General features: G+C 38.8%; 1 protein-coding gene across 11 annotated transcripts in view; it reads right to left on the reverse strand.

Annotated features, from left to right (window-relative positions):
• Positions 1–264: 264 nt before the first annotated feature.
• Positions 265–22,352, reverse strand: part of SSBP2 (single stranded DNA binding protein 2) — a 188,625-nt gene continuing 166,537 nt past the window's right edge. For 10 of the 11 annotated variants that reach the window (XM_084505179.1, XM_084505180.1, XM_084505177.1 and 7 more), the window contains 2 exons: positions 16,855–16,953; positions 265–14,114 (listed from right to left, as the gene is read on the reverse strand). In XM_084505179.1, coding sequence (XP_084361305.1) covers positions 14,085–14,114; positions 16,855–16,953 — 129 coding nt within the window. In that variant the 3' untranslated portion in view covers positions 265–14,084. The remainder of the gene's footprint in view (positions 14,115–16,854; positions 16,954–22,352) is intronic. The other variant, XR_014687464.1, reaches the window with a different exon arrangement.

Here is a 22,352-nt window from a genome sequence, read left to right on the forward strand (position 1 = left end):
GGAGTCAGCAGATGTGGGACGTGCCTCCAGAGCGGCTCTTTTGGGTAACATTTTAAATACAGATGTCAGTTACTTCAGTAAATTGACCAGAATATGTAGCTATGCATCTTTATATGTTTCTATTTTCTTGAAATAAATATATAACTCCCTGAAGTTACAAATGTTTTGGGGAGTCATATGTTTCTCTCATAACCCTAGTTATTCCTGGAGAAAAAAAGTTGTGTGTTGTTTTTATTTTGACACAGCTTTTGAAAATACAACTACTTCTTGTAAAATGAAACTTTATTCTAAAATGTATCCAAAATTGCAAGACACAAGCACCATTAAACAGATAAATAGACATATATTTATGTACAGAGAGCATCAAAACACAAAACAATTGTTAATATAATTCTTATACCATTTTAATGAGTATCCATCAATAAAACTTTACAATTTAAAGAAGACTTTTCAGTTGCAAAACAGTTGTAAAATCATATGTATAAATTATGTTTACTACAATTCCAATAACAGAGGCAAAGTAAAATACAAAAATAATAATCAATACTGCAAATTCAAATACAAAACCCAAAGTAATGCTGCACAGGTACATACGTACACTGGATGAATTCATGCAGCTAGGCAGTGCAACAAATTAACTGCTTAGTTTAACTTATCACAAAATGGAACAACCATGTCGGCAAACAGAAGAAAATATATTTTTGTAATAAATCATAGTGCATTTTGAAGTTAGACTTTATAAAATGATTGTTGAGTGATATACTTCTAAAATCCCCCATGTGATCTGAGATTCCCCAGCTCCTCTCCTGCAAAATAAAATACAAATGACAAAAGCTAAAAAACCCACTGTAGTACAGAGTCTGATGTACTGGTACCATCTTGAATTTTTATTCTTGGTATCAGACTTGTTTGCAAGTGTCCATGTCCAAAAGGACATACATTACTCCTTGCTATGAAAAGTAAATCTTATGTGTTCAAATGTTATCCCCATAAATTGAATCTCACATGATGCGTAGACTGTGCTGGTTTAGAGAGGCACAGCTGAGCCTTGAGAAAATAACTCTTAAATCCCTACGAATTACAGAGAGAGAGTAAAACGGAGGATAGAGAGACCTCTTTATTCTTGAAGCTCCTATCCCTAATTGCTTTGATTACACAAACACAGAATAACATAAAAGGCTTTTATGGCTTGGATGAAATTTTCTGCTAATTTGCTGGGCAAGCACAAAGCCCATGTTTCTCCACAGAGCTTGCCTTTCACAGTGTAGAAGGCTACGGACTGTTTTGGTTGGTGAAAGGAAGCCTCAGGTAACTGTATGGAAAAATATTTCTGCGGTGAAAATGCTTTAGAGATAAGGAAACAAAAATCAGAACAGAACCTCGTGAAAACTGTGATTTCTTGTGTAGCTGTGATACTAAAACATGGCTGTTCACCTTTCAGTTCTGCATTGGTTGGTACATCATGATCAAACGTAGTTAAAAGTGAGGCTCATACCTCATCAAATGTTACTGGTTAGGTGTCAAAGTTAGATGAGATACAATTACACAGTCTGACGCTTTTTCCTAAAATCTTAAGTGATAAGCACGCTCAGTGTTTTCACTAGGAAGTCACTGCTAATGCTACATTTCTTTGCTGAGAAGACATTAATGTACAGCAGCCTGTAAACTACCGAAGAGTTGCTCCCTGCATCCTTTGTGCATCCACAACTCCCTTTCAAGCCAATGATAACTTTCGAGTTAATGGGAGTTTCAAGCAAACAAGGGATGCAGAAAAACACCTGTATTGGATAAACAAGGTAGCAATTTATACAGCAGCATTTCTAAATTTTCAACATGCAAGCACATGTAGAGAGAAGCTAAGAGACGGCATGCATTGCAGTGATATGTCATTGTGCTTATGTCTGGTGGAGAACACTATGGCGTTTTCACCTGGGAAAACATAAACATTAGACCCAGAAGACTCAAATAGCCAGTATTAATGAAGCCATCAGCTACTATGTAGTAAAGAATACCCCAAAGGTTTGTCCGCTCATAGCTTATAGATACTGAAGCTGAAGAGAATTACAAAGGCACAATACAAGCCTATATTTCTTGTAAATTATATATATTCATATATTTTTGCTCAAACCACCTCAAGATACTGAATGATAAAATATAACTGAAAATATAAACGTTACTTGAAAGTTAAGCACTAAAAATAAATGCTTGCTGGAGAAGATAGCTCATCACTTGCTACATTTCTACACTTTCTGGGTGCTAAGCTTGTCCACATCTCCTCCATGGCTGACAAAACCCATCAAGATGTTCAAGAATATGGTGATCCACGGGAAAATTGGAAGATTATCAGGCGACAGACAGAATGGTATGCATCTGAAAAGTTGTCCGTAAGTGGCTACCACAGTAACCTTTCCCACTGCCACTGCTTTACTCTTGGTCCAGAATTCACTGAAGACCCAGAAGCAGTAACGGGAAATTCACATCCATTTTCATGCAGGGATGAGGCTGGGCTAATTCTTGAAAATAACATTTTGGTTTAGTTCAGCACTTAAAATATTGAACAGCAGAGCAGGGATTGTACTAGCATATCATAAAAAGCATTTCTCAATTTTTCTACTCATAGCTACACAAGATGCATATCATTTTCAACACTGAATGACTCACGACTCAGAAAATATAGCAAACATACTAATACCGCTGCTGTTAGACTCATTAAAATATAAAAAATAAATTTCACCTACTTTTGTGTGATGAATTTATACGGCAACTTTGGAGGGAGCCACTCTTTGGAGGCCCAGCGGAGAGAATGTGGACACTTCATGAAGGTGAAAAGGTGCCAAGCTCAACATTTGTATTTTTAAACCTCAGCTCTTCCTCAGCTTGCAACAAGAATTGGTACAATTGTTATGATTTGGTATGCATGGCTAATGAAGAAAGATACTGAGTTGGGTGAGAATAAAGTAGGTGTATGGTACGAGCCTGAGGTGGAACCTAGATGGGCTTTGCTAACCCAGACAGTAACGCTGTCTTCAAAGACCTGGCCTATCTGAAACTGGGTACTTTCCTTATCTCCAAACCAGCATGTGAAATTATATACATTTACAGAAAGCTTACAAAAAATCCCCATAAACTGCCATTACTACCTGAATTTTCACAATCCTAAATTAGGAGCTTCTAGATTCATTCCTGAAAGCTCTTAGGAAAGGAACCTAGTCATTCCTAGAAAGTATATACATTAATATCTTAGTTACAACCTCACAGCTGAATTTAAAAGCAGCATATGCTATTGCTGGTGTTGATTCATCTATGCAATGGTTTCTTCATATGTTGCTTTAAATGAATGAATCAGTGCAGACAAAGAATGAGAGAGCCCATTTAACAAATAAAGGCTAGAATCTCTAGGCAGGGGTAAAACTTCCAGAAATGTTCAAACAACTTAATTCAAGTTACACCTGTTTATATTTAAAAAAAAAAGAAAAGAAAAAAAAAAAGAAGTACAGAAGGAGAGAATACCAAACTATAGGGCAAAAATCTCATGTTTGAGACTGAAGGATTTAGAAACTCATCTGGAAGCCACATGGATTCAGATTCTCAGGAGCTTGTTATTCCTGCTCATTTGAGCCTTGTCCAGGGACGGGAAGCGAAGTATAAAAACCCTGAAATCATTCCACCTAATGGTATGCTCTTAAAAGCATGCAGGAGATATCAATGGAGAAGGTGATGGATGCCATCGTACAATCTTCTGAAGGCATCTCTGCTTCTGCCCCTCCTGTAACTTTGAGAGGAAACCCAATTTGCTGAGGCTGATAATTTTTAAGCAGCTGAAGTGAGGGTAGGATGAATCAGGCCAGTGTGGAACAGAAACAAGCATGGTATAGAGGTATAAATTTACGCTTACCAAACAGTCTGCAATAGCACTGTCTGAGGCTCCAACCCAGATAATGCTTTGTGGTCACAGACCCATCCAATCCATTTCTTTGCAGCTCCCCAGTCTTGCCAGGAACTTTTTTAAGATAAAACAAAGAAACTTGATTTTATCACCTTGTTTCTGTGTTTGGTCCTTAGACATGGAGGCTTCTCCAGACACCAGAGATTCTGGGTGCTAGACTGGCTCTCAGCGGCAGCTCCCTGGGGGGAGGCTTTCTGTGTATACAAGGGTACACAGAGTTTTATCTTGGTACAACAGAACTAATCCCACCAAACCTCTCAGCAGCTTAACAGCTGTGGAAAACAGCTGGACATTTCAAAAAGGATTTTTAAAGAAGGGCGGCTTTCAGGTGCAGGTCTGTTTTCTGACACCAAAAAGGCTTCAGGTTAAGATGTACGCATGGTACAACTGCTCCTAAGGGCTGCAACTGGAATTGTTATGACCCCTCAATGCAAGACCCTGTACCCTTTGGAAAGGGACCATTGTCAGGCAGCTTTTTGGACCTCTCATCAGCACAGCCTGCTGCCCTTCTGAAACAATCCAAGAAGATGCTTTGGAAAGTCATGCAAAGGGTCTAAAGAAGTTTGTGGCTGGGGTGATTACTTGCCCTAACATAACACACACGTCTGCGTATTTATAATACTGCGGGAATTTTGTGTTGCTATGCTTTTGAACTGTTCTGGTATGGCATGGATTAGCTCTTTGCACTGTCAGTAATGGAGATGAAGCACTCGCTTAAGGAGGAATACAGATATGTTGAAATACACAGAATTTGTGAGACCCCAAATACTATCAGTATTAATGTTTTAGGTCAGGGGCAGCATCCTGTTTTATATGTATTTTCTACATCAGTATTTAGAGTGGAAAACTTAATTCGTGTTTATTTGGAAAATTTCTGAGGTTCCTTTTACTTGTAAAGACTGGAGTTGGAATATTAGTTTCACTTACGATATGGAAAGTCCATCTCTGTCTAAAACACACCTGCCTAGTTGTTTGTACGTGACCAGAAAATACTTCTCTTTAATCGTGATTATGTCCTGTTCTCTATTTATTCACCTTAAACATTTATTTTTGGCATTAGAAATATTCAGACTTTATATACAGGTTGGCTTGGATGTGCTAGCAACACTTACTTCAAGTACTCAGTTTTATGTGAATGGGTTAAGGTGCAAAGTCACTAACAAAGACTGCCTTTATTCAAAAGGTTAGACTAGTTATTTAAACTATCAATAAAACCCACTAAGACAGAGTTTGAAATGATCCAAAAATCCCCTTCAACTTTCTCAGGTTGTGTTGCCAGTTTTTCATTCTTTTTCCCATCATCTCAAAGCCTTTCCGTCTAGACAGGATTTGAATTTCTGATGTCAGGAACCAGCAAAGAACACATACATATTTTCAGGCCTTTGATGTGCATCATAAAATACCAATAGAAAAGAATTCAGAGTTGGGTTATTTTTCTTTCTCAGTAAACAGACAAAGAATGAAATTCTCCTTAAAACACTGCCTCACGTAAAGCCTGTGGCAGCTGGGGACAAGGACACAGAGCAGAGAGTGCGCTTCCTGATCGCTGCACGTGCCGGGGCTGGGTTTCTGTCCTGGCACCAAAGCAGAAACTTTAAGAAGAGACACTGGAGGAAAAGCCAGGCTGTCCCTGCCTGCTGGGCCTGACATCCCTGTCTGCAGCTTGCAAGCACAGCCCGCGGCCTGCTCGGGCTCACGAGATGTGCCCAGCTGCAGCCACCCGTGGCCTGCTCGCGCCTGACAGGCCACGGACTGGGCCTGGTTCTCTCATCGCACATTATATTTAATATTCCTGCTAACAGCTTGTGTATCTGCTGCTTGAATTATGTTCTGAAACCACTAAGCGTGCTTAACAGAGCTTTAACTGGACGTGAACAGCAAGTTTTGATGACAGAACAGGTGCTGTTTGTTGTGGTATACAATATACACGGCTGCACGACCCCGCCACCTCTTGTTTCAGAACACGAATTTACAGCATTGAGCAATGGTGACAAGGTTTCCTACACAGAACCTACAGGAATTTACAGACTATGCATGGGTCACTGGGGTTATAATGTCAGCAGTCGCCCACACAGAGTACGTGTGTAATGTGAACAAAGTTGACAGCAGTTTACCAATGCTTTAAGTAATTCACATAAACATGTTAACACATCAGCTACCCAATTTTCCTCCTCTCTTCACCAGAAATAAGTGTCTTCCAATTGCATGTAATGCAACCCATAAATAACTGTTCTGTTTTTGTGGTTTTAGGCAAACATGCACAAAATAGATGTAGTCCAACATTTCTGCAAGGGGATACTTGCCACAAAAAAATGCCCTCACAATTTATGTTTAAGCATACAGGGCATGTTGGTATACACTTCTCAAACAACCACTGCAAGACCAAAATGTTTTCTTGTATGGGTTCTTTTTTGTCCTGAAAATATAATAATATTTAAAGTTATTTGATTCTCAACTAGCAGAAAGCTCCAGCTTACACTGTGCTGATGCCACCCTTCCATCTCTGGTATTTCAGGGCTCATTTAGGAATTTGTATTCACTTCCTTAACTCTTAATGTGAATGTAAATGAGAACAAAACTGGAAGTTAATTAGCAAAATGAGAATAGATCTGGGAACAGCTTATACCAGCTTCTGAATATCTTGTTTTCAGACAGCAGTGTGGCAAACACCTCTCATCTTTCCTGCTAAGCTGTTGGATGTTCTCTGTTTGGATGGCCTTTGCCACCCACTGGAAGAGCACTTGCACTGTGCCACCCATAACATGAGTCCCTTGCCTGCAGCCTGCTCAGACCAAGTATCCATCCACCCTGCGGGGCAGCCATGAGAGCAACCACGGCGTCCTCGCCACCCGTTTTGTTGCTGTTTGCTGCTGGCAAACTTATTGCCAGTTAACACACTTTTCAGATCCTCCTAGTAAATTATAGCCTTAGTAATCTCCTACTTCAATTACATAGGCTCTATTTGGATTTTATTTTCCTCTACTCTGCATGGCAAACATCAACTTCTGTTTCAAGCTATTTTATGTCATTGCTGGAAATCATCTTGTCTAATGCATAATAAGCCTGTGAGATGTTAACTTTCCTAATGTCTAGTGCTAAGAGCTCTCAGGATCTTGCGCAGCCACAATGTCTATAATGAAATAAATGCTCTATAGTAGGACTCTTGTTACAGATGCGAGCAACTTCCTGTATGTTTATTGGGCAAATTGTTCTTGTTTTTGTGCAAACATCTGGCATGGTACATTTAATGGAAAAATCCAAATGAGAGGGGAGAAAACATGAAGATTAAACAACAGAAATACAGCCTACAAATATCCTGCTCATCCAGCGGATGATTTAGCTCCTCGTGGCTTGGAGCAGGATTCTGTGGTAACAGTTCTCTGCATCGAAAGGGACTACCGATGGTCTCGCTCTACAGGGACAAATGTGGGTTTGGCCATGTAGTGATTCCCTCCTACTCTGATGAGCTGTGCATATCTCTGTAACAAACTGGACTTCCAAATCCTATTGTCTTGGTTCCTAGTAGGCCCAAGCTGCTGAGGAAATGTGCCATCTAGCAAACAAAACCAGTTCTGCACTGTTTCCTTCCAAAAACTGGTGCTAAGCTGCCAGTATTCTCTCTTAGGAAAACCAAGACTCTTGTTCCAGTACTAAAATCCTAAGGGAGCCCCCGGGCCTACCTGCCAGACGATCTGCAGCAGGTTGCACGCCAACACCATGTGCTGTCCAGACCCTGCACAAGCCTGCTTGTCTGCCTGCTCGGTTGCTCTTCTCCAAAATGCCAACCCCAAGTCCCCCAACCAGTCAAGGGGCCCACTGGGCTGCCCATGGGATGCTGAGCACGGAAGATATGAGTGGGGCAACTCTTTGGGTATCAGGCTGTTACTGAGCTGTATGTATCAAATGTTAGGCAATCCACTTCTGGGGACATGGAAGGAGCTTTCAACACAAAGGCCAGCTGTATTATTCATAGCGGGTAGGTGGTAAATCTTGTTTTTATCTGATTTCCCCAAAATCATGCCCCTCAACTATTCCTTATGATAAATTCAAATGGATTAAAAAAAGAAGAAGAAGAAGAAGGGGCAATTTGTTTTCTCAATTTCTTTTGCACAGAGATATTAAATAGTGGCTAGAAAGTGACCATTTCAAATTACAACTGAAAAGCATTATTTTTTTTTTAATTAAATGTGAAAACAAGTACCCAAAGAAAACCCTTTTTATTTTTATGGCAAGTTTTCCCATTACATAAGAGGTTTTCTTACATATTTTAAGCTTAGATGAAGAACAGTGACCAAACAGAAGTTTGGACTAAAATTGCAAAGCTGTTAGCTGTATATTGAGGGAAATTATGGCTGCACAACTGAAAACAAAATGAAAGGACAAGTTCACAAAAATATTTAATATTTAGTAGTGAACAATGCTGTAATAAAATAAGAAACAGAAGAAAGCCAAATCTGTTCCACATATCAGTACTATCAGTACACAAACATGTTCCTGCACTGGTAAAATCCGTAAAATAAGATAAAATGTTTGCTCAGGGAAGACTTAATTTGAGCTTCTAGACTGTCCACACTCAAGCATGGTTTTAGCATATTAGCAGTCCCACTCTTCCGAAGGATATTACTTGTATTGTTAAATCTGCTTAAAATTAAGCATGTGTAGGCTTTATTTCAAACCAATGTGAATGTGTTTGCAGGATCAGAATTTTAACTGCTGAGTAGACAGTCTGTTTATCTTCTCTAAATTTGTTACTGTAATTTGTTTTCAAGATGACAGCTCTGGCAGACGACTTCTATGCATGCACTCACATCAGTAATTTAGATACGGACTTTTCCCTCTGTGCTTTGTGTTGAAACAACATTTTGGTAATTTCAGCAGATCCTTTTTATTTTTCTCCATAGTTTATAGATCTGCAAAATAACGTCACATCTCAGACAAATTTCACACAGACTAGGGTGAAAAATGACAGTATGTGAGTGGTTTCATCAAAGTTTCAGTAGAACAACTGGCATGAACAGCAGCTTGTAGCACGGAGCCAATAATGTCTGGAAAGTAAAGGAAGCTGCACAAACTAAAATTTAAATCTAACTCATTTATATTTGAGCGTACTGAATTTTTATTGTTGTTGCGTATCGTAACATCCTGTATTAGTTCCATAGCGTGATCAGTTTGAATAGAAATGAGCTGTCACTGTTGAAAGAGGTTTGGGGGTTTTTATGTAGCAGATATGCTTAACCAGGGTTCCCATCCTGAGGGCCCAACCAAACCCAAGCACATTTGGGACAGAAGCTGTACTAGATCATCACTAAAAGTGAATTAAAAAAAATAAATTTGCCTGTCCTTTTAAATGTATATAGATGTATTGTTAAACCCTATTTTACATTCTCCAAATGGAAATGTATACAGTCAAATCCTGAAGAATTCAGTCCATATTTAGCAACAACAACAAAGGATCAGAGCTCACTAGAACAGGAGATAACAGTCAAAAATATTTAACTGATTTGAGAAGTAGAAATCAGTGCAACATTTATCAGCTGAAAATTCATTTCAACTAGGAAAGTAAAATGTTCAACACTGAATATTGTAACAGCTGGTCCCTCATTAAATTACCCATCTAATTCCAAATCCTCTTTACATGTAGTATTTCATTTGCTAACCACAGAACAGGGGAAAATTCAAATGATTTTTGGCCAGTTCATGAAGCAGCCCTTATGCAGTGATTCTGAATTGCTCTCCGTAAAGAAGTTAGGCTCTATTCACTTCTTCCCAAGTTGAATTATTTAAAATAAATGATTAGCCTACATCTCTCTCCTTGCATTTTAAAAGGCGAGTGCGGGCCAGATGTTTCCAGAGGACTGGTGGTGGGACACGGGACATTTAACCTCATGCTTTGGGAATTCAGGAGTGGAGCAGGTTGGTAAGTCTGGAGGTTGGTATTCTCCCTGACAAGGTGACATGCAGGTCTGGTGTCTGGGGACTCCCAGGGGGACTTGGCTGTCACTTGTTGATGCCAGTCACCCCAAGGCAAGCTGGGGCATATTTGGGCAGCCCACGGCACATCAAAGACATGGCTCACTGTTGTTGCCATGTCTTTTGCATGCACCAACTCAGCAAGCATTGAGTGCAGCTGCACTTCTTCCTCATGCTCAGACAATTAAGAAAACAATGCAGTCCATACATGCAAGTACCAGGTATTTCTTTAATGCACGTCAGGCCACATGCTTTAGCAGTGATTCATACAGCTTCTTCCTTGTCCTAAACCCCAGTCTTGTCTGTGCAAGACTTAGACATGGAGACAAAAACTGTGTACGAATGCACCTTTCTCGTGGGTGAGAGATACCAGCTACAATACCAACTTCACTGTGAAATGCACAAGTGAATCCCAACTTCATCTGCCAAGGCCAGAATTTTTGCCAGAGTTCTGATGGTTAAGAGAGACCCATTATCCCCCTGTTTCTGCTATTCTAAGATTTCATCACTTGTTTTTAAAAAAGCCTTCCTTTAACTTTGCCTGAAAGACACATCGGCAGAATCATGATCTATTTATTTCTATATGAAAGTGAGAAATCTCTACAAAAAGAGGGTGTAGGAAAACTAGCTGGCACCACTTACAGTAACATTCCTCCCAGAGCTGGACAGGTTCTGCCATTATCAATAATGCTGTTGCATAAAGATAGATATAAACAGCAGATACATTACACATTGATATCTAGTGCATTAGAAACATAAGTGGAAATATAAAATCAGTGCTTGGAAATAATCTTTCTTTCCATATTAATACTCCTGTATATGATGAAATCCTGCAAGGATTTATAAGCAAAAGAGAGAAAACAAATGCACAAGCATAAAGCTCTATGAAAACTTTAAGAAGAATGGGTTATTTGTAATTTATAAGTTGAGCATTTAGCATGTACAATTGTTTTCTAATGGTTCCGTTTCAGAACCTATGCATGGTCATAATCACCTGATTTTATCAATTTGCACGTAAATAACTTTCCCCATGTATGCAAGCATAGGAGTGCAAGAGTTCCCTACAAAAAGCAAGATGATTAGGTTTCTTTATATCTGATTAAAATTCTAAAAATAAGATGTGTTGTGAATATTAAATCAGATCTCCCAAATCTGAAATTTTGCAAGCTTGCACGTTTGTTATCCCACTAATCTGTGGGGCTCTGTAGGTATGAAAAGTGCTGGACATACTTTGTAACTTGCAATATCAGGGCACGGAGTTACAGGCTACAAGAAGCAGGGACCAATCCTGTTCCTTTTGAGACCAGCAATGTATTTGCTGATATTAATGCTGCAGGATCAATGCAACAAGGTTTAATTTAATATAAATGTTTGGGAAAGAAATGAAAAGGGTAAACAATGATATGCTGGCAAAAAGAAAAATTGCATAGAATTCAAAAGAACTGCATAAGAAAGAAATATGTGCCCGAAAGGATATATATCTTATATATAAGATTAGGATAAATTGGGATATCGTATGTTGATAATAATATTCAATGTGCTGGCAGTTCCCTTTAAAGGGTACTGCTTTATGCATAGGTTTAATTTCATGGTCAGACTTATTTTCAACAGATGCCTGTACACTAAACTATTGAAGCTAATGCCAAATTTAGGAAAAAAAATAAATAAATTGAATGTCTGATTAATATTAAGCCCTAATTCTGCTTAATTTTGCCACATCGGGATGCTCCAGTCTTGCAATGTCAATGATGCTGTCCAGGCCAGCTCTCGGTGCCCACTGGACACACTGCTTGCCTGCAGGAGCCCCAGGGGCTCCCCTCGAGGCACCCAGCAGGGCCCAGATGTCCCCAGCCGGTCACAAGCTCACTCGAGGGCACACTTACCTTGTGCACGAATGGCTTTGGCACTGGATGTCCAGACATATCCATCTACCTTAGTCCAGGAGCAGTGACATCGTGTGACTGAAACTGGGCAGAAAACAGTCCTAGAATACTCCTTAGAGGCTACCAACAAGGATAATACAGATGTCAGATGAAGGCTGCAAGGATGCCTGGACTTTGCACTATTTATGGGACACGCTGGGCTGCACTGGGCACATAACCACGGAAACCAGTGACATTAGTGACAACCATGAAGGATCTCAGGAAATTAGATCTCATTTTATGTTTTTATAATTCAAATTAATGGTAGGGGCTCCTGGCATATTTTGAGACAGCAACAAAATGTTTTCCAAAGATAAGCAAATGAATTAAATCTCCATAATCCTGGGAATAAAGTCTACAAAACCATATAATGACTCTCTAGCTCATGATGTTATTACTATATAGCAATGCTCCCAAAATTTTTGATATTTTAACATAGTTTTAAGCCTCCAAGAGTTTCACCTTTGAACAGCACTAACAAGAGAGAAAAAGCGTTAAATGATTTTATTTTCATATATATATAAATTACATATATAAAAATAAAAATGAGTTCAGAGATTCTGGTACTACTTATGCATCCAGTTATGTGCATCTACCATCACAATGAGCTCTCTACATACACTTGTTCAGCACAAATTCATGAAAAATATCCCCTTAAAAGTCTGCATGGACATAATCTGTTCAGAACTGCTCTTCCTATATAAGTGGCTCTTCTATAGGCAAAGTCCAAGGTGGGGACTTTGCTTTCATCTATGGCATCAGTTTTAGAGCAGCCCTTGTTTCTAATCAGCATTTTGACCAGTACACAACTGAAAGCTTTCATTCTCGTGGGGGAACTGGAAGTCACTAGGAACTATATTTACAGTAATCTTGGTTTTAGAGCTTTGCCTGGAGACTTGGGACCATTTCCAGACGCTCTTCCTTAAAGACCATTATGCCTTTTCTCCATTCTGCCCCCAGCTTTCATGTCTAATACACTGATCTTATAAAATGGCCTCGATGTTTTTGCCTCTTCTGTTCATGGTGAAAGGTAAGACCCTCACAAGGCATAGTAGTCATAAAAAGTTTACTCCCTCATTTTGGTTCACAAAACTGACTGCTTACTGAAAGGTTTGGGGGGTAAATTCGTGTACCAGTGTGATCTGATGTTCTGAATAGGCTTGGGAGATACTGTTCGTCATCAGGACCACGGATTGTTAGGATTCAGTTGAGAATTACTGAAAAGGGGAAACGTAAACATAAATTGTTAGAACAGGTTTTGGTAATAAGGACTCCACTGTATTTCCTCTAGCTACCACCCCTACGGAAGATCATGCTAAATAGAAAATTCATTTCCAAGGGCAGAAGAAGCCCTGACACTTTATTGCTAGATTCTATAGCAATTGGAGCTCGCATACAGTAACCTTATAGTACTCTATATAAACTGAGAAGCTTGTATCAAATTCAGGCTTCCATTTAAAATAGATATTGCAGATATTAGGCTTCCATTAAAGAAGAAATATAACCTTCAGTGCTTCTTTTTTTTAAAGGCAAAGTATAAAAAAAAAAATCACCAAACTAGGTGAAAATTATTAAATTTCTCCAAAAAAATTAAGATGAGCTTTCTTCTATTTCTTGAGACAGTACAGTTTATGATTCACAGGGTAACTGGTATCAAACACAAGTTAATGAAAGCTCTTATAAGCAGTTTTATTCCTATCCATAATGGCAGACATTTACAAAATCAGAAGAATTTATCATTTGAGTTCACTTTAAAAAATAACTTATAGAGCAGTGATATATGCAACATAAAACAATTCAGGAGGGGAGAGGGAAAGCAAAGTTTAAAATTAGAATGTAAACGTGAAAAAAAAAAAAAAAAAAGATGGAATAGAAGTTCCTACTTCTCATTTCTACTTAAGATGTCATGTGATAATGTTTTACAATGTCCTGCAGGTCTATATATGTATGTGTGTATTTCTGCATCACACACACATACATACATTAACCCACGCATGTACATACACAGGTAATTGCAGTTCCATCTTGGGCAGATCTGTTTTGCCACTCTTTATGGTTATCTCAATCGTGTTTGGGACCCACTTTCTTGACAAAACAGGGGAGATGGCAGGAAAAAAAAATGTGGGTCTGATTGTGTTTGAGATCCTTTTGTTAAACTGTACACTGGGACGAATAATTTTCTTCTGCAGTAACTCTCTGAAGAGGGCCAACTCACTGTGGTCTTCATGACGAGACTTGTTAACGGATCACACACTCATTGTCATGCTAGGGGAGTACTGAAAAAAGAGGAATCCACATTTTAACATTTTTTTTTTTCTCTCCAGATAACTAAAACCACTACTGGACCAGAGCAATGAGTTCAAATGCCAACCTGCTCTTTGAATTTTCTCCTACATTTGTACTATAGCCTGTGCTAAGGCTGTAGTCCAATTTGTGGTATCACAAATTCTGTTAACCTTCTCTCATTACATAAAAATACAGCTCTTGCTGACCAAGTCAAATCACCCAAAGACTGTTTCAATGTTATCTGGGTGATGTGATGAGCCAGTATTTCACTAATGCTTTCCAGACCTTCTCCTGATTGGTGTTGGAAACTGGGGGGATTTAGCTGGGCAGATAGCTAGCCTCAAGTAGACCAGCTGCATTTGTGGTGAGGTGAATTAGATAAATGTTTTGGAGAGTTTTTTTATTGCTGGGTGGGAAGAAGAGTGTACAGATATGTCTGACTGGAATCCAGCTATTCTTTTGGTATCTATTATTCAGTACTATTGATTTCAGGAGGGAAGCTGAATCAGTGGTCATTCTCCTTCAAGAGAACCTAAAACTCAGTCACCACTTCACCTTATTATTGTGAAACAAATTGAACTGCAGCCCTTATACAAGCTATAGTTGCCCTCAAGTTAGCAGTACTTCATTACAAATAATGAATGGGACAGCATGAGGCCTACAAGAAGTGCATGTGCTTAAATTTTGTTTAAAGTGAAAACTTGCAGAAACACAACCTAAAATCTTCTAAGTTGATGAAAATGTTCAAGTGCAAGAAGTATTAGTGTAATGAAAACTGATACAAGAAATTGAGAGATTAATTTGCCTTCGCAAAAACAGCCACATAATAAAAAAACTGCCCGAGCTAGAGCTTTGAGCTGGCCATTTCCAAGTGTCCAAGAATACTCAAAAAAACATTTTGTGTGGGTCTTCTCTGTCATGAAAACTGTATAGAATGGACTGCTTGGGTACAACCTATGTTGTCCCATGTCATGTCTCTGATGTTTTTTTCTGCTTTAGGGTTCACTCCCACCCTGTGCTGTGCACTCTCATGGTAGGCCAGCAAAGATAGCAAGAACATGCTTATCTTTAGCCAATGAGTAAGACCAACTCAAATGCTTTACATAAAGCCTGTATTCAAACGATTTTCTGTATTACAGTCAATGTAGCTGGGTAATCATTTTGGACAAGGAATCTGAAGACAAAACAGTGTTTATTTGTCATATTTAGCTTATTATTAGCCAAAATCTTTTCCCCATTCCCAAGCAAAGCTCCTGATGAACAGCAAATTTGCCTGAGAAAGGAGTTCATAATAATACACCTACTCTAGAAGTACACAGAAGGCATAGCAAAACCTTGAGAAAACTAGGTCCCAGATTCATTCAGGTAGGAAAATGACAACTAGGTGCACCTAGAATCCAATAAGTATCTGAGAAAACTGATTTTCTTTTGAGTACAGCTAAAGTCCTTCTTTCCTGCCTTTAGTTTGCTTAACTGGCCTGCCTGCTGAATCAGGCTGTCTGCCCTCAGTACAAGCAAAGCATGCCAAATTGAGTGTCAAGGATTACCATGACCAAGGATCACATTTAATGGATGTTTCGTGGTTAGTGCCTTTTTGGCAGATTTTGAAACATCAATCCCTTTAGGTGGTACAAACCAATTTTCTCCAATACTCCAAACAATCTAACCATGTGCCTTCTTTACAAAAACAGCTAACATGCAGAAACTGCTCCCTTTTTCTTTTCACTAGTTAAAGAAATAAACCAAAACCAACCAACCAAAAAACAGACAAACAAACAAATAAAAATAAATAATAATAATAAAAAAATCTGATTCCCATTTAACTTGCCGTGCGATTTGGCTTTTTGTGATCTAAGAGGAACTGTTTACTCATGGTTTCTAAACAAAAATTCACCACTGGCATAGTTAATGTTAAGTTGCACTCACTTCTGGCAGCAGTGATTTCCAAAAAGAATAGAAGTGTTGAAGTCACTCAGCACTTCTGAAAAATCAGGCCACTTCTATTTAGGAACCTAAATGTGGATTTAGAAACCCAGCTTCAGGCACATGAGTATGAAAATACTGGTCTTGCTCTGTAATTTATTGCACACCATGTTTTGCTGCCTCAAGCGTACTCCATTTTAAAGAACATCATTTGTCCCAGAATGAACACTAGAGGGCACCTTTGCCTTTTCTGTCTCTAATAGTGCCAATAAATCTCTACCTCTCTGGAATATGGGATCTGGTGCTCTAATTATACACTTCAGTGTGAATCCTGTCCTAAAAGATATTCCTGCAGTGCAATACACATTGTTTAGGAGTCAAAGGTTGGGCAACCACAAATTGAAACACTCAGATGTAAAGATCTGTCAACTCTGTGTATTTTGGCTGCTCAGATAGCGTCTGACAAATGCCCACTGTGCATTACTGAATACATAGGCCATAATTATTACTGCTTGACAGATCTAAATTTCATTGACAATGCACCTCTTTATCTAGAAAAAGAGTTTCTGCAGTAGATCTACACCTCCCACATTTACCCATTTTGGCTCAACTTCTAGTAGTATTTTTCAAATAATTTTGGTAAATTAATACTCCAATTTTAAAAGCTCGTAAAAACAAACAAACAAACAAAAAAAAACACCTAAGGCACGGGAATTGCAAGTACACTGCAAAACTTTTTTTTTTTTTTAACAAAATAGCAGGGACAAAGGTTCCCAAAGTAAAACAACTCTATAAAGAAATACTTACACTCTCACTCTGAAAAGGGTTTAGGAAGTTTCCACCCATCTCACCGTCATCTCTGGGAGTGCCAGGCTGATTACTCATGCTCATATTACTGGGAGAGTTCTGTTAAATAAGATTTTAAAACACAGATTAAGTATTGAAGACACCAGCTCATTTCTACAATGTAGAGCAGTAAAATGTACTGTGCAATGCACTGGGATTTACAAAGACAAAAGATAAGCCTCTGCTGAGTTCTGTGTGCTTCAGTCACTAATTTTAGTAACACCTCTTATCTGTAATTCTTGTTTTTAAAGTTACAGCCAGCATCTTCTGTGGAAGTCAAGAGAAGCTATAAATGACTTCATCGGGTCTAAGAGTAAACTCTGTCACTACATTAAACCACACGGTCAAGTTCAGTGAAGTCTACGAGCACGTCTTGACATAATGGGACTTCTGTCTTTGCTCACAGTGCTTAGTCGATGGAAATACAATTTCACAAGCAGTTTTCAAGTGGTATTCAAACTTTGAGGTGCTAAGCCACTTCACTGAAAGCAGTTAATGCAGAGTTTACAGGCACAGCAGAGTTAAGATTAAATGCCCCTGAGTAACAGGCAGCCCCTGGATTGGGCTTGTAAACACTTTTCAGGAGCAGTTGTACTTTTTCCATTTGCTTGCAGAGCGTATTGCAATAAACTCTTTAATCTACCTTCTTAGTGCCTAGGTGTAACTGAAATGCTAATAGGTAATAACAATACAAAGGCTTCTGAAGAAAAATGTCTTTCCTTTTTTTCTTTATAGAAATACTACACAATCACTTTTACACGGTTCAGAAAATGCTTTCAAGGTTCAGTTACTTACACAAAGGGTGAAACTAGATAATTGTCACAGAAATTATTCCAAGTCAACAGCTAATACATGATTACAGTAGACACTACAATTCGTTAGGTATTTTTACAAAGTTGATTTGTGGCACCCTGCCATGCCTGGAGCATGGATGCTTCTCCTTCCATCACTGTTAAGACTTCTATTAACAGAGGCACTGCTAAGACTCCTATTAACAGAGGTTTTGTGATGAAAAAGGAATAGCCAGGGAAATGGGGGGGAGAAGCCAAGAACTTCATTATGAAATGTTTGTGACGTCTGTCACAGTTCTTCCCTTGATCTTTTTGATCCAGAGAAACTGAATGCTGTGTTGTTGTTGGATTTTACATATACAAATGCAAGTCTGGTATGTCATAAAAACTTAGCACAAACTCAGTGCAGTCAATGGGCAAAATAACAAAATGTAACTGCAAATAGAGTCTTTGATCAATGTGATCAAACAACAACTGTAAGGATCTTGAGTGGAATTGTCCCTTTCTTCTTTTTTTTCTCAATTACAATCCTAACATAGTATGTCTGTTAGCAAAGGGATTTACGAGGCTTCTTTAAAATATATATATATTTTGCACTTTGAAACACCTGCAGACACTCCTCATTTAGTGCAACTAAGTCTGCAGTAGGGCAAACTTTGAATGAAAAATAGGAGAGATGAAATTAAAGGGAAGTTCCCTTAACTCCTTGGTACTTTCCTCACAGCTATAGTGTATATAGACTATATACATCCTGCACTGGCACTTCAGAGATCACACGAATCACAGAATGGCCGAGGTGGGAAGGGACCTCTGGAGGCCACCTGGTCCCAGCAGGGCCACCCAGAGCAGGGCGCCCAGGCCTGTGTCCAGGTAATTTTTGGAGATCCCCCAGGAGGAGGCCCCACAGCCTCTGGGCAGCCTGTGCCAGTGCTCAGCCACCCGCACGGCACAGAAGTGCTGCCTGGTGCTGAGGGGAACCTCCTGTGCTCCAGTTTGTGCCCACTGCCTCCTGGCCTGGCACTGGGCACCACTGACAAGAGCCTGGCTCCATTCAGTGGTGCCCAGTCACAGGATGTACGTACTCTGGAGAGCTCACTGAACAGAAAATGTGATAGCTGTGACTTCTTTCCCTTCACACCCTATTTCTGCACGCTACTATTGGCAATCAAAAAGCTCCATTTTGACCACTGCCCAAAGTTTAAGTGCTGTAGCACATTCCAGAGTTTTCTGATTGCAGTACACTCTGTCTGCTTTGAGATGTATTTTGCATGGCTAGCGAAGGGCTGACACTAATTTTTTACCATACTCCTGAGGGAAGATCACCATTTTCAGTCTGAATGGGCAAATATGTTTACGAGTTCAGCTTTGTGCATTTATTTTCAACTATAGATTAAATAAAAAATTAATTTTACAGCCCACATGCAGGCATAACTGTTTTTAACATCTGAAATGCTAATTAAATAAACATTTACAGAAGTCAAGACCCTGCCCTTTATTTTTCCTTCACCAGCTAGTTCACTGTTGTTCTAACAGATCCCCAGGAATCAATAAACAACAGGTCCATCAAAGACAGCTGAAAACTCAACTAGTTAATTAACATCAGACAATTGAGTGTGCTTTTCAGTGGAGTTATTGTAGCAAGTATTTAGGGATCTACAACTTGAAAAAGGTTGAAAACTATTGCCTCAGTTCAACAACCACAGCTGTCGTACCTGAAGCAGAAATTAATTCATGGAAATCCTGTTGCCTATGTTATGTAGGAGGTCATACTACACAACCATATCAGTCCCTTCTGACCTTAAAATCTATGAATATAAAGTTTAAAATCCACTAAGGTCTTGTCACATTTATTTTATATGATGCTCCCGTACTTTTGTTCATTCCTTGGGGATTTACCCCTATTTTATCTTGCTCTGTGTAGTACAAAGCTTTGAAATTCTGCAATCGCTACAGTATGCTGGCCCCAAAGGTTCAAATTCCTGACATAAATACTTTTATAGCAACTCCCCTGGGCTGCTTTTATGGCCAGTATGGGGTTTCACATTGTAGCACTAGCAGAGTTTTTCCAAAGCTACTCTTTCTTTGATGATTGCACAAATTCCATGGGCACTGCAAGAAACACTGGTTATTAATGTTTATTTAATATGCATAATTTCAGTTCATTTACTTCCCCCATCTCAATCTACTTCGTAAAAACTTCATGTTTTGCCACTCAGCCAATTAAAGTAAAATGTTCTATGGAAAATGTAGCTCTGAATTCCATAAGTTGTATTGATACTACCAAGACTGGATTAATTTCCTGCATCTCGTGGGAAAAGACAATCAGCTCCTCTAATGTGCATTTTACTCCACTGAAAATGCCTGTAACTGAGCATCCAATAACATCCACTCCAAATTCTGTTAACTCCAGTGAGCAATTCCTGTCACATTAATCAGAAATCTGGAAATCTACTTGTGAAAAAGCCAGCAGGGAGACTGTTACCTTAGCAGGAACAATCCTGGTTACTGGTACAAAACTGGAAGGCAGCCATGTAATTATTTTCCATGCATCAACCCCTGACATTGCCTATGCCTTGCAAACAGAACTTCTCCAATCTAGTTTCAAAAGTATTGCATACTGTTACCTGCCTGAAATTATAAATGCAAAACACAAGGCTCTGCCCACACATTTTTATTAGTACAAATAAAGGCTGCATATTGGACAGGCCTCCTCAGAAAAAGGTATTTAAAAGCCATTATATGGAATGGTGCAACAGTACAACTCTGCTATTTCCAAAACACCTTTTTTCAGTTATTTCAAAAAGACATGCATCAAATGTGATTTGCATGATGCATTTATTAAGGTTAACAGATTACAAGACTTCCAGGTAAGTGTCTGGATCCAGGTTTTCAGAATACCTGATACTCATACTAGCACACATGCTGTTGATTAATGTCTTTGGATTGAATATGGTCCCTTAAAAATAATCCTATAGCAAACTAACATATTTTTTGCTTGTTTTGTTGTTTTTTGATTGTTTGTTTTGTTTTTCATTTTTTCTTAAAAATGCTGTAGTTTGCAAAACAAAATATACTGAAAAAATAGGGACAATGATTTTTAAAGTGCTGTACACTTGTTATCATTGAATCCATCACTGCACATATTAGCACAGCTAAGGCAACATGGTCATTTTGGTCCCTTGTTTTATTCTTTGTGGGGTCTGAAAACATTACAGATCTTGAAGACTTACAAACACATAGCATTGCTATAGATGCTACTCCCTCACAGGAGCAGCAACAGCCTTCGAGACATATTGCTGAGATCCTGCTTTCCACCAAAGGCAAGGGAGGGCTGTTGTAAGGCCATAACCACCTGCGCAACTTTGAAAGGACAGTGTTCACCTGTGGTGAATTTCTCCTGATGCAAGATTATGTCTTCTATATTGGCAGTGGCTGCAAAGCCATTACAGACAGCACAGAACACAAAGATACACACCTAAGTACACTTTACAAGCTACACATCTCCCATAGCCTCACACGAAGACCAAAACTTGGGAACTGTTCAGGGTCCTTGTCCTCCACTTTGGATGTACAAATAGGTACCACTAGCTGAAGAATGACTCCAGTCTTTTGAACATCTGAGAGTGTGTTCTCAGCCAATTCACACTACAAACTTTTATGTCAACCCATGTGAATTTAGGCAAACATTTTGTTCCTTTCTGACTCATATGTTTGTGTCTCATCGTAGCTCAAGGCCATCCTGAGGGTGCATCTACATCGACATCCTCAGCATGCCCAGAGCATGTGCAGACAGGTGCAAAGTGGCACAGTCTGCACTGAGAGTGATCCTGCAACAGCGCTGTGGTACTTAGTCCTCAGTCAGACAAAATGCACAGGCAGTTCATATGCTCACTGCAAACTCCTGTTCCTTTTTGGGAAGACTGTTAAGAATTTTGCAACAAAAGAATGAGTTACAGAATTTTATCTGAAACAATCTATTCATCCTCTTCTATATTTGTAGATCAAAAGCACGTAAGTGCAGGGAGACTGTTTTAGTGATGTATTTATTAGTTTGAGTCAGTTATGCCTGAAAATGCTGAGTACAAAACATAGTATTTTGCAGGGACAGATTTATGCCACTTTATCAATACCAAATATGCTCATTAATTCCTTATTTGAATAAGTTACTAAATTAATAATGATCACATACATAGTAGAGTTTTATTTTTATGGAAGAAGCGGCACATTAAAGCACAATATTATTTTTGTAAATTCAAAACCCCTGCAGGTTAAACTCACATTCGTTTTGAGCATACTATTTAATGGCTGTGAAATCAAAACAGTGCTGCTTCTGAAACTACTTTTTAATCTAGCTTTTAGGGACTTAGAATAATGATTAAGATATTAACCATGCCTTACAGAGGTAACAAAAGCAATCATGCAGTGCTTAAAAGTAACATCCTAAAGACATTTTCCCAAACTTAGCTAAAATTGATTATCAGAACCATATTCATTTGTCTTAACAGTATGGAAGATTATAACATGATCAATCAGATTATGAACCGGATAAGTATTAATGACACAAATTAATACGCATTATTATGCAGTAAGAAATAGTTCTACTTACACTCCCTATTGATCATAAACATTGCTTTTGAATTTTCAGTTAATACTGTCTGTATAGCTTCC

This window comes from Aythya ferina, assembly GCF_964211825.1.
Source record: "Aythya ferina genome assembly, chromosome: Z".
NCBI lineage: Eukaryota > Metazoa > Chordata > Aves > Anseriformes > Anatidae > Aythya > Aythya ferina.